General features: G+C 35.1%; 1 protein-coding gene across 1 annotated transcript in view; it reads right to left on the reverse strand.

Annotated features, from left to right (window-relative positions):
* Window positions 1-7,872, reverse strand: part of LOC142976823 (protogenin A-like) — a 131,694-nt gene extending 123,822 nt beyond the window's left edge. The window contains exon 1 of the mRNA XM_076120393.1: window positions 7,736-7,872. Coding sequence (XP_075976508.1) covers window positions 7,736-7,793 — 58 coding nt within the window. The 5' untranslated portion in view covers window positions 7,794-7,872. The remainder of the gene's footprint in view (window positions 1-7,735) is intronic.
* Between the last annotated feature and the right edge of the window lie 5,518 nt (window positions 7,873-13,390).

The following is a 13,390-nucleotide window of genomic DNA, read 5'->3' on the forward strand; positions in this document are numbered from 1 at the left end:
AAACTATGTCAAACTTATCAACCGCAAATATTTCGACTGTTTACTTGTAATATGATAATAATTTAGCATAATATCTACCAAAATATTTATTTTGGTCCACGTGTTTACATAATGGTGAACAAATACATGATAAGTGCTTAAGACTTAATTTTTGTACATAAATGATTAATGTTACATATTAAAGTAAATAACAAAACAAGATAAAAATTATACTTAGCTTTAAAAATTGAGAAAACTTAGGTCAAAAATATTGAGCTCTCGTGCATTTTGCAAGTTGGTCAAATCACTCGAAAGCCTTTGACTGTGCCATGTGCAATTTAAAGAACAGCCTGTCCTCAGTACCTTCCAAAGCACAATAAGAGATTTCAGGACTTTGGGAGAAATAAACTTGAAGGAATTTTTACTATAGTGTTGCTTGACTTGCTTCCTACAATAAATAACTTTACGTAATTAAACGTCAGAAGCTTGAAATATGGTTTGTAACTCGGTCTGGTTACAATTCAGCATTTGCAGATAATAAGGCTTATAAAAGAAGCTTAGAATGATTACACATAAACCATTCTCACGGTACAATATTTTTCGCGGCATACTCTCCATGCAAATTATTCAGTAGCATAATTTACAATTTTCCTATAAACAATTCTATTGTAGGTAACATATGAGATTTTAGAGTTTAGGTCTCATTCATAAACTACGTTATATTTGAGAAAGTGACCATACTTTTAGCGCCACACGTGCATTTGACGTAAGACACCCTGTCCATGAGAATTTATATCTGCCTTAATAAATTCATGAAAAAGAACTAAAAGTTTTCATGAAAAAAGTTTAAGTATAATGTGTATTCCACATAAAACATCTAGAAAATAAAATTCAAAGTCCCAAAACGTATCCATGTTTTACTTTGTACAAAAATTTTGTTACCATTCCAGGTTTCCTCAGATCGTAATCACTGAGTGTCTCATAAGATTTTTCAAAGATAAAGTAATAAATTCTGTTTGTGTCTCCTCTCCAGACTGTTATGTTAATATAACATGTATTACGTAGATATATTCACATACATTTAACGTGTTTTCTAAACTCAATCATTCAGGAATTTGCTATTTAGGTGTAGTTTTGATAATTGCAAGTATTTCCTGCTTCTTTTCTAGTAGCGCAAAACTCATGCTGTCTTACAAGTCGCTCATCAACATTATTCAAATGATTGTTGATATGAAAGGGTTTCAAAGTAGCGTATAAAAAGTTCGCAATATTTTCAAAGACTATAAGCAAAATTGCTTTACTAGCTGCAAAGCTTGTACAACAAGATCTATGAACGTGCTAGCAAAAGTACGTAAAGATCGTAGAAAATTATATTCCGTAGTCTCTTTTCTTGGATACTGCGCGTAGTAAAAAAGTCAAACATTTTTCTTTCTTGTTCTTGATACAAATTACAATCATTGTTTCATTTATGATTTGAGACGTTTTCTGGGAAAGTCTTAACGGCCTCGAATTAACGATAGATGAGACAAAGGGTAATAAATCGGTGGAATAAAGCCGTGAATCTGGATCGTGAATGCGGGTTGTTCCATTTATACGACGATTTCGTTCCTCAGCATTTAATTGACGGAACTTTAGCTGAAGAAAGTAATTGTGCTTTGTTTTGTGAGGTAAATTCGGTGAAACGGGTTGTCGTCCGGCTATATTGGGAATCTTCTAGGATTTATAGACTTCTAACAAGACAAAAGGCAATACAGTTTTACGTGAAATCACATCTGGCGGTGAGCATTATTCAATCAATAATATGCAATTTTAATTAATGAGGAAAGATCTTGGTATTTAAATAAGTGTGCATGAACATGTGCGTACGTTCTCTTGCGGTGTTGTCTGAAGTCTCTTCTAACTTTCGGCGTAATTATCGGTATACGGAAAACAAAAATAATTATTGATTAACACACGGCATCTATATGTCAAAGTTTTGACAAAAAGTAAAGTTTTTCCTCAATCAATAGTAGATATCTACTAGCTACCCAAATTAGCAGTGACTACAACTCTGAATTGGTGGTCTATCATTATAATATGTGTTTATAATCATGAGTATCAAAGTAAAATCTGGTGAGAACCGATTTTCGGAGGCCTGGCTTAACAAGAACATCGACACTTGAAGCCAACCTTGACAGTCACAACTAATTTTTTGTTAGCATATCGTAAAAAATGGCGGCCTCCCGTGATGTTAAACGATTCAAATTACTATTCGCGATTAATCACATCGTCATTGTAATCGGTTTAGCGTTTTGTCGATATTTCGGTTTGTTTCAACATCATATGGTTTTTGTAGCGTTATATTATTTGCTATGTGTCGTGTAACTGTCGTATGGCTTCAAAATTACTTGCCTGTCTTTTTTTCTCTTCATTTTCTTCATAAACTTGTCAGTTTTTCTCATAACAAGAAATAATGTTATACGCTTTGCGAACTGGCCTCAAATTCATCAAGTAACTTTATCAGTCATATGTGTTAATATTTGACCTAAATAATCGCACGATTTCCTTTAAGTACGCGACACATGTGCTCGTTTATGTAACATCTTGTAAAAAGTTGTCGAATTCATTGAATTGTTGGTAACACGAAATTTTGCAGCTATTTTTAGTATAAAACGAAGCCTAACATCGTAAAACCAAAGCACCCTGAGAATGTTCACGATCGTAATATTCGTAATACCGTTAAATCAAACTGAAAACGTGAAAGCCTATCTATTAATAGCTTCTTCTGTAGGTCAAATCGATATGAAATTACACGACAAAATTGCCGTATGAAAAACTCGATTCAACCCCTCGACAATCCCATTTTGTTAAGGGTTATTTTCATACAACAGATTTTTATCGCGAAATTAATGTTGTAGTATAAAATATTTGCTAGTTTATCGTTCGTTTCAAATTGTATGGTCGTTTTAATGGCTTGCGAAAGTTTTATTAAGTTATATGCTGTAATTGCATCTATTGTGATGTATTACGGATTACTTTTATTAAACCGTTTAATTCAGATCTTGGAGTAATCCTTTCTGATTTATATCCAGTTAAAATTATAATAACTGCAGTTCCAATATTTAAGTTATCCTTAGATGATTTTATTGATGCTGTTCTTAATTTACGATCCCTTGCAGAAAGATCCACTTTTATAAACTTCTTTTGTTTCCTCGACATTCAATAATTCTTCTGGGACGAATATAAGCAACAGACTTTTTAAGGAGTTAACCAGTCTAGGTATTTCTACACTCTCGTGCATTCCATACTGACCGTAGAAACCCTTTCATTTCTTATTAGATTAGATTAATATCTGTATCAATGTACAGTAGTCTTAAGAATCGGCAGACTAGACATAAATTGGCGTTCCATATAATAAATAGGTACATATTTGAGCAATTACCTCAACCTTGTACTCGTCTTAATTCATGTTGTCGTGAACAGCTGACTGGGTTTGGGTAAATGTTACTTTTGTATCTTAGTAACATACCGAAAGTTTGGTTTCAAATCTTCTGTAGGTGTATTATGATTCTCCCTGGATAGAAATTGTGAGAAGACCTGTGGTAAGATAGATACTACGGTTTATTGTGGTAAACCAGATTAAGAGTCGCACAAACGGAGGAAGACTGGCGTCAATGAGAGGATCTTTATAGCAGCAACGGGTAAAGTAATGCTATGAGAATTGTTATCATAACTTTTGCAAACTTCGGCGTTGCATGTCTATTAAATAATAGGATACGGGAATTATTGCGAATAGACTGACAGTCAGCCTACAACCACGGCCAGTGTAAGATGCGCCGGAAGGATTCTTATAAAATGCGTGTTCGCGTTCATTTCCGTATCCTATTAAATGGTAATGGTTGTTTCTTTGATAATAATAGGTATGTAGCGCGCTGATGAAACGGTTTGTTCCTTCATAATCATGTGATTCTTCGCAGTTGCAACAAGACACCGGATATTCAAAGCCGATGCACTCACTAGTCTGTTAGTAAACATCCAGTGAGGTCAAAGTTCTTGCGTGCGAAACCACTTGATGATATTGTTAAGTCCATCAAAGAAATAGATCATTGTCTTCATCAGCTTTTGTATTTTTCATTTACACCCGACTTTAGTTACACGTACATTCATATTTTAGCCGTTGGAAGTAATTTTGAGTATTATAAATGATGAGCTCGATGTAAGGTGGGTAACCCAAATAAGGCTTGTCCTAAAGGCCTATTTTTAAAATTTCCCGCTTCCCAGTTACGGATGACCGCCAATATATGTAAAAGAACTAACGCACACTTCTACATAAATTGGCGGCAATGTAATAAAGTTTATGAATAATATAACGAATAAAGAGTTTCTAAACTTCAAAGTTTTGCTCTTCATAAGGCTCTTTTGCTAATAATATCCCTGTTTAATCTGCAATTGCTGTTATAAATCCCATCACATTTCAGATAATCGTTTAATAAATATTAATAGTACTGCACTTACATTATCATTGGAAACAATGCGTTATTACAGCATTACACGTTCATCTTTATGTATTGTCTGTAAATTGGATAGTTACATTGATATGAACGTTTTTCTTGAGCAGTCACTGATCAAATTGGTTCAGTATTAAATGATAATCCGTTGCAACTCATTAGCTGTCGTAAAATTTTGAAATGAGTTTTTCTTTTTTTTTTCAATATTAAGTTTGAACTTCTGCGTTACTATCTACTATTTATTAACTTAAAAACAGTTGCTTGAAACTATAGTAGATGCAATCGACCTGTTTCTTCAATTCAGCAAGGATGCTGTGCTGAATAAAATGCGTAAAAAACAACATATTCCTGTCCATTTCATATTAGAATCCCACTTGTAAAGTGAGTATTCTTGTTGTAATTCACCGGGCTAACGAAGTTATGGGCTTAATTTACTGTCGATACTTATATCATAACATATAATATAAGACATAACATAACTTATTATGTAAAACCACATTTCATAATTTACATAGATGACCTATTATGTGTTCACTTTTAGAAAATGATGATCATTTTTGATGTCAACTGAGATACGTGATAGCCCGCAGGTCATCATATGAACTGCATTTAGCAAAACTAAAGAGTTTTATGTACTTTCAATTTTAGGAAACAAGCATACTATATACATTTACTAGTGTAAACACGCTCGTAATACTAGAAAAGATATATCAGGTCATACACAACCTTGACATTAACCTATCTTATCAACGTATTGATAAGTCTACCTATTGTTGTAGGCTAGACATATTGCTAGACAAAGATAATACCACGTAATACCCACATAGATAATAAAAGATGTTAGCAATTACCGAAAAATATTTGAGGGTAGTTCGTCACGTGTCTCTAATTGGTAGAATCTCTTTTATCTGTCAACAAGAGTTAGTTTTGGTCAATTAATTGGGACATTTTTTTCTGTATTATATTATTATTGTTATGTTATTGTTTCTTTGTATAGAAAGCCGCGGGGTAAACGGAAGCAACGAAGAAATACCTTTGTAAGTTTTCTTTGAAGAAGGAACACGACAATTAATTGACTATTAATGTCTGTATAGAAAAAGTAATAAAGCAATATTTACTGGATTATTTTTTGTCAACGTTTTAATAGAAATTATCACATCTTCAGGTATCTTCTTAAAACAGTTTAAATCACTTATTCAGCACTTCTCCACACATAAATCCTTTTAAGTCTTTTCACAAGTTCAAATCAACACTTTAGCCTAAGTATTTCATTCAACTAATTCTAATTGCGTATTTAATAATAAAACAGACTAAATCGTGCTTCGAAATACCTTTTCAGGGTTTGTTCTAAGCCTGAATTGTATCCATGATCCTCATGCCTAGAGAAATCCAAGTCCCTCAGTTGCCAGAGACGATTAACTTTGCAGGATTACACTGTTTCTGTTTTCCGTTGATAATTAAGTTCCGAGACTTTGAAATTAAAGGAAAGTTAGTTATTAACGTAATAAATTAGAACGTTCTCAATTAGCCACCTATATACACAAAGATTTCGTGTAAAAAATAATGTGTTTTTCTTCCGTCAGCGACAAACTCGATTCTCTTTGATTATAATTTCCGATATACTAATTAGTTGTTAATATTCAAATTATATTTTCCTTCGTTAATATGTCTTGCTGTTAATTTCAGGCTTTATTATAAGATAATTATGTTTCTTGTTTATTAGATTCCCATTATGAAGTATCTGGTGAGAACATCGTATACTCGATAATGTAAAATCTATTGGTGTTTTCAGAATTTCCATTCCCGCAGGATATTAACGGGAACTAAATGATTACAGATGGTAGTTCAAAGTCGACCTCTGAGCAATTTATCAGTAATTATCTTCCATAGCTTCGGCAACAAATTAAGTTTACAGCAGTTAAGGACTCCAGGGTCAATGAATTGTCCTTTGACATTGTTACACAGGCTCTAATTAACGAGACCTTTGGTTATGTAAAGGATATCGTGAATTACATCTGCAAGGATACTTTAAATTGTTCGGACTAGTAAAACTACATAGATGATGTATTTATTTCTTGAAAATGCCGCTAAACACGGGCGTTCTGCTTCCAGTGTCTGTTTTAGGTACAAATAAAAACTGTTTATGTGATAAATTGTTTATTTGTATTTTATAATGATTATGCTGAAGTTTTATTAATCGTCTTGATGCACTTTAAGTTGAATAAGTTCAAGGGTCAATGTAACCAAAACCCACTTCTGAATTAGTTTGTTGACTATAAACAATAGAGCAACATCAAAACAACGATTTAAATGCAAAACTGTTCCCCAAAAAGGCGAACATAACGATGGAATATACATAATAAAAAACAAACAACTAGGCTATTATAATATTAAACATCAACGATGCTGGCATTACGATCGCGAAAACAATGAATCTTATTAAGGGCAGTGACGTCAATGTACTGAACAGGAAATTAAACGTTTGGGAGTCCAGTGAGCGTGCCCAATGTACTTCACTCAAGTGGAAAACTCGGGAAATGTTCCAATAAGAACCATCAGGATCAAAATCTAACAACTACGGAAGTGGAACGAAAAATTCCACGAAAACAAACTACGACGCAATAAAACAGCGCTCAAAACTACCAAATTATTAAGTTGCACAGAACTTATTTATGTTTGTGTGTTGGTGACCCAATGAATGCCGTACACACCGACACCGATGTCCTTGAGTTTGAAAAGTAAGAAAATTGGAAAGCTTAGCGATTCCTACGCGAATTCCAATAAGTAGGCCGTGCGGCGATAAGTATTAAGTTACTATTTACTAATTGTTCTTTAGTAAACATTACACAAACTTCTTGGAAGCGGTGAATAGAAATAAAAGTGAATGGGATGCTCGCCGAGGAGTGAGCCGAACAGTTTGTAACACTATAAAGGATCTGTCTAAACCGAACACACGAGTAACAGTAAACTCGGACGATATTCGCTAAAACAAGTATGACATCGTGTGAAAACAAGTTGTATCGATTACCTTGAGAGCTGGTGACGTTTAACGAGGGCCACTTCTCCAGATCTATATCTAGACTTACTTGACGGACCAAAAACATGTAGATACGAGTAGGCTGTGAGTTAGGCCGGTGTTTGACCCGCCGTAGGCGACGCAAACAAGCCGAGCGCATGCGCCGGCCGCGCCGTAAACAGCGGCTCGCTCCCGGCCGAAAACACGTGGACGCTACAACAACCATCACAATCGACACATATAAATAACAAACCGTCGGCGGCCGCCGCGATCACACCCAGCACCAACACTCGTAGTAATGTGACCGCCATAAAAACACAAGCATTTGCACAACACTCGGAATTTTTCGATTAGCGGGCTGCGTGGAGACGTACGGCGCAGCCCGCTGCCTCCGGCGCACTGACGCTCCGGCCCGCACGCCCGCGGCATCGCCCCCCGCCTGCGCCTCGCGCGCCCCTTGCCCCCGCGCCGCCCCGCCAGAACCTTGTCCATTCAACGCATTTTCTGTCATAAGCAAATCGATAATGGCATTATACTTCCGCTTTGAAGCACGCGCGCTGCATCTAAACTATGTCACGAGGTACATCGGCGGGCGTGCGCGCGGCGCCGCTCTCGCACCACCTACCCGCACCGCGTTGGACACTCCGCATACGTCAGTGGACACTGAAAGTGACGCTGTAAAGTTTACAACTTTAAAATATTTGTTTGGAGAGTTTCGGGCGAAACTTTTTCGTTTGCGACGCTCTCTATAAAATATGTATGAGTGTTGATAGACATATATTATGTAAAGCCGAGTAGACATTGTAGTATAATTTGATATGTAATAGTGTCACGGTGGGAATAGATAATGTTGGTATTGCGGCGGCGGCGGCGGCTGCGGCGGCGGCGAGCGGCGGCCGGTGTCAACATTAATAAGTTAGGTTAGGTTAGTTACAGTTGTGCATTCTGACATCATCGCACCAACGCGGAATGCCGTCAGTGCACGCCTTGGCATTACGTCACTCAAATAATACTATGTTATTAGAATATTATTGAAACATATCGCTTACTGAAAAATATTTATAGCCGTGCTGTTATTATAGTAGCAGAACAATGTTTATCACACTTTTATTGCACGTTTATTTTGCTATTACATTTTCCCGCGCAATTTTCGCGCGTGCCTGGCTGCGTAAGATGCGTAGGTAGATAGAAAGATATTTATCTACATAATCACGACGATGCAGCAAAGTGACTGCTGGGATAGCAAAATATTTGTTAAGCGTGTCATTCAAATAATTAAATCAAATAAAGCACTTATAACGGTATGCGTAGGTACTTATACTACTCAGTATGTAAATAAACTGTTACCTAGTTGCATATTGTACCTTTTAAATTATGCTAGCTATTTGAAAATAAGCGCGTACTAAGCAAATAAGGATAACAATATTTTAGGATAAACGGTTTGTATAATAATAGTATGTGCAACATGCATACTTACATGTTTACTGCTACAAATATCCTTTAAACAATATTTAATTAAATAATTTGACGATAACTTGCAAATTATTCTGATTCACGAGATGAAAAACTATGAACAAGAGTGTAATGACAAGTGAATATACTTGTCACTTGCCAACGCGCCATTTTTGTGGCAAAAGCAAACTTTATTCAGCCTACTTTTTATTGGCCGTCAATGATAAATTACCATTTCTCTAAAAACAATAGTTTCTGGATAATTCAGTTACCTTGGACTGTGGCGAAATAAAAGTAGATTTACGACATATTTTTTTATACCATTACCTAGTAGTTAGATATTATTTTTATCCTACTTAATTACATAACTGCAAAATTTTGTGAGTATGGCTGGGTGCATGTTTGTGACGGTATCACAAATAAATTGCTCGACGAATTTTAATAAAATTTGGTATACTGATAGCTTATAATCTGGATTAACACATAGGATACTTTTTACGCCGGAAATCTTAATTATTTATAAATTTTCAATTACGCAAGTCAATTATTACAGTTGGAGGAAAAACGAATTTCAATTTATGAACGATATGTTTTTCATAAAATTATATAATTATGCAACGAAATATGTTAAGTCTAAATAATTAATTTTATCGGCTGATCATCTATTCTTAAATTCGTAACACATTTTTTATGACGCCTTTCACTTTTATAACGTCTACACCAAACAAACAAAGTATCATATTTCTTGTTAGTTACGTCATATTAAGTAAATGGGTGATTAAAAAATATTTTTCTTTATGAATCAACTTTTAAAAGATATTTGTTATCAATTTGTCATCTTCCGAATTAGAATCTTGTTCGAAAGTTATTAGAATTGATGCGAGCTTACACTTATGTTAATTGGGCTATTTTGTTTTTCACAACATATGCCGTAGGTATCCCTAGCATACAAAGATTTGGAAGAAAAGGCCTTTGCCTAGCAATAGGAGAAATAAAGGGCCAATTAAAATAAACGGTAAATATCTTGATTTTTGATATTTTTACAAATCATTTCATTTTTAAATACTACCTATCCGTTATTAGTTAAGTAGGTACCTATGTAGGATAAGTAAAGGCAGGAAAAAATAAAAAGAAACATAATTTTCTACGAAAATTTCATAATTGGTTTAGAAATTTCGAATGTCCGAATATAGCATGGTACAAAACAGGCTTGTTTCGATTGACGTGACCTACATCAACAATTTTTAGTCAATTGACCTTATTGCCAAAGGATCGTGAGGTCACTCATGGATAAAACATTTATTCATTTAGGTCAAATATTGACGTATAGTACGAGACTACGCGCCATCTTACTTTGTGTCTTTATATAGCAAATTCCGCTACGCAGAAGGCGAAAACATTGAATATGTGATGAAATTATTTATTTAACGCCATAGGTGTCCTTAGCTTTGCGAAATTGTTATTCAATCGCATTAACGATGTCGGGACAAATGTTCTCATCGCAGGCTCTACTTTGCAATCTAGGGTTTTCGATGGTGTAACCTGCGCCGAAATGTCAAGTCAATCAACAGTCAAGGGCATACTTGGCATATACTTATATTATTTTAACTTTTTATACACACAGTAAACCAAAGAACTTGAGGGAACAGTAAAACAGAAATTGTATGAAATATATAGGCAATCAAGAAGATCAGATCTTTACTTTTACGTATGTCGTTTCTTCTTTCGAGCAACTAGCTTTTTCGAAGCTGTCGACATTATGTGACTTTTTCAAATACTTTGTACTAAGTTTACGAAATACAGGATATCTTGATTTGTATAATATCTTTAAACGTACTAATAATATTGTAAAAGTAGGAAATACAGTTTGTTTATTTATCCTTTTGTGAAGATTTCGAGTTTGGTTCAATAATTTTACTCAATTCTTAAGGATGTCATTTTGCACTCTGTACTTTGCCCTAGACTTGACCGCTAAAATAAAGCCCCCCTACTATGAACCAGAGCGTGAACACACCTATTATTTACGTTAGCAGAGGAACGGGAAACTATTAAATGACTTAAAGGGAAGATTATTTGTTTTAGTTAGGAACTTACTGCTTTAATAAACATCGCATAATAGCTGAGAGGCGATTTTCATTACAACTATCGACACTCTGACACTATTTTGCCTGTGAAGAGATTATTTTCGTGAAAAACTTTTGATTGATGTGTGAAAAACTGATCAGCGCATTTAGCGTATTCCGAATTAAAACTATTGTTTTCATAATGTAGTGTCGAGCTATTTATTAGTAAGTATGTAATGATTGCCGCGCTGTTTCAACAGTGTTGCGCTATTTTACCTGATTTTATTCCCAAGACTTTATACTTAGATAAAATTCTTCAACTTTCTCAAAAACTACTTTAATAAATGCACACCCATTGAAATAAAAAAGCTAGATAAAAGCTTCAAGATATTATAGTATCATATCTTTGACGATGAGTCCTATCCTATTTAAGTTTAATAGTAGGTACCTACCAACGTATCGGCAGCAGTCCAGACAAGGTGCATATTAGTTCATCGTTTGGACAACCGTATGCCTAACGCCTATGGCATATCTAGGTACTTACCCAGGTGTCTATACCTACCTATATTTTTAATTCATTACCATTATCCCATCAAGGTCCGACACGTAGGCAGATCCCAAATTGCGCACTTTTCCCGAATATATTAGGTCGGGGAAAAAGTCTTTTCGCATTATAGTATGTATGAACTTGTAATACAATCTCTTTGGCTTCAAGAATCACAAATGAGTAAGTACACGGTTCACTAGGTTTCATTCAGTGAGCTCGTGAGGTACCCAAATATCGAGCTTTTTTTGTAGAGAAAAGATTTTATTACAAGTTCATACATACTATAATGCGAAAAGACTTTTTCCCCGACTCATATAATATTTAAGCTTTTTTCCTATGATTTAATCATGTAGCCAAATATTTATCGTAACGGCCTCGCACGCTCTATTTTAATTTAAGGAAAATGCTTAATGAACAATATTGAAACCAATAAATCACTGTTTTATCTTAAAACGATTGTTATATTTTTTCCTGTAGAGATTTAATTAATTTGATATGTATGTAGGTAGTTAGTAAATGGCATTTTTTTTATTATAAAAAAAATGTTATTTTTTATATCTTAATAGGTTAGTGTACTTGTTTGTCTGTGTGGCGCGGTCAGTAGTGTATCCGACTGCTAACCAGCATTTTGGCCTACCTAAGAATCGAACCTGGGAGGGTTTGACAAGCGTGATATTATGTTTAATTTGAAAAAATTAAAATCAATAATCGTTTTAGTGTAAGATTTGCACAAAAATGATCAGTGCTTGGTAAAGCAATATACATATCTGCTTATTATCGTTCCATGAACCGAACAACATTCAATACGAATAGTTGGTGTAGGTATTTCACACGTCTGCTCCTGACGTCCGTCTGACCCTTTGCTTGTGCCTTCGGGTTAAATGGCGTAATGTTGCAAACAAAATAACACTAAGATTTTTTACCCCGGGATATCTTTCCATGCGGACGAAATGGCTGGCTAAAGCTATGCAGCTTGTCTTACTAATAAACCAACTATCTAAACATAAATTGTAATAAATACAGGCGAACCTATATAAAATCACGCCTTCTCTCCATATGGAAACAGAGACCAAAATCAGCCGTTTGCTACGTTCTCTACAAACTTTTATCGCTTCATTCACATCCATACATCTTGTAGTATTTAAATAAAAAACTTATTACAGTTCAAACTGGCTGTGTGCCGGAAACAGTGACACAACTTGATGAGAGGCCTGCATTCCTTCGTGAATCATTACACATCAATCAAACCAGCATCCGTTCTGATAGAAAAACAAATCTTGAGAGCGGATCGGAGCTGTCTTTTCTGCTAAGGCAATGATTTTGTAGTTGTAGAATTTATTACGCTGCAGTTAAAGAATTTAGTAGAGAGCCTTGTATAATTGTTTCGCGGCTGGCACAGAGAATTTTGAATTTTAAACATGAGTGGCTCCCAGCCTACATTATTTTGGAAAAAAACACAAAGCAATTCACTCTACTCTATATAAATCGTGTATGCCAGAGCTTACGACTAAGTTGTCGGACTATGACAATCAACAGCTGTTGTTAGAAGCTCAGTTAGTTATGTCAAAATTCGTCATGTACAGTTTGATACAAACGTCACACTTTTATTACCATCTACAGAGAGTCTTGGATTCAACTCCCGAATCCGCAACCGTTCTCCTATGACCGGTTCGCCATTGGACTGTTCGTCGACAGGATGATTCATTTATTTCCTTTTCCCCAACAGAGTCTTTCACCTATGGACATTGCGTCGACAGAAACTTTCATCTATGTCAATTTCGACGACAGGTCTTTCCAGCTACAGAATATTCCACCGACACGACGATAAACCTATTACTCTGTTAAC

This window comes from Anticarsia gemmatalis, chromosome 11 (genome assembly GCF_050436995.1).
Source record: "Anticarsia gemmatalis isolate Benzon Research Colony breed Stoneville strain chromosome 11, ilAntGemm2 primary, whole genome shotgun sequence".
Classification (NCBI taxonomy): Eukaryota; Metazoa; Arthropoda; class Insecta; order Lepidoptera; family Erebidae; genus Anticarsia; species Anticarsia gemmatalis.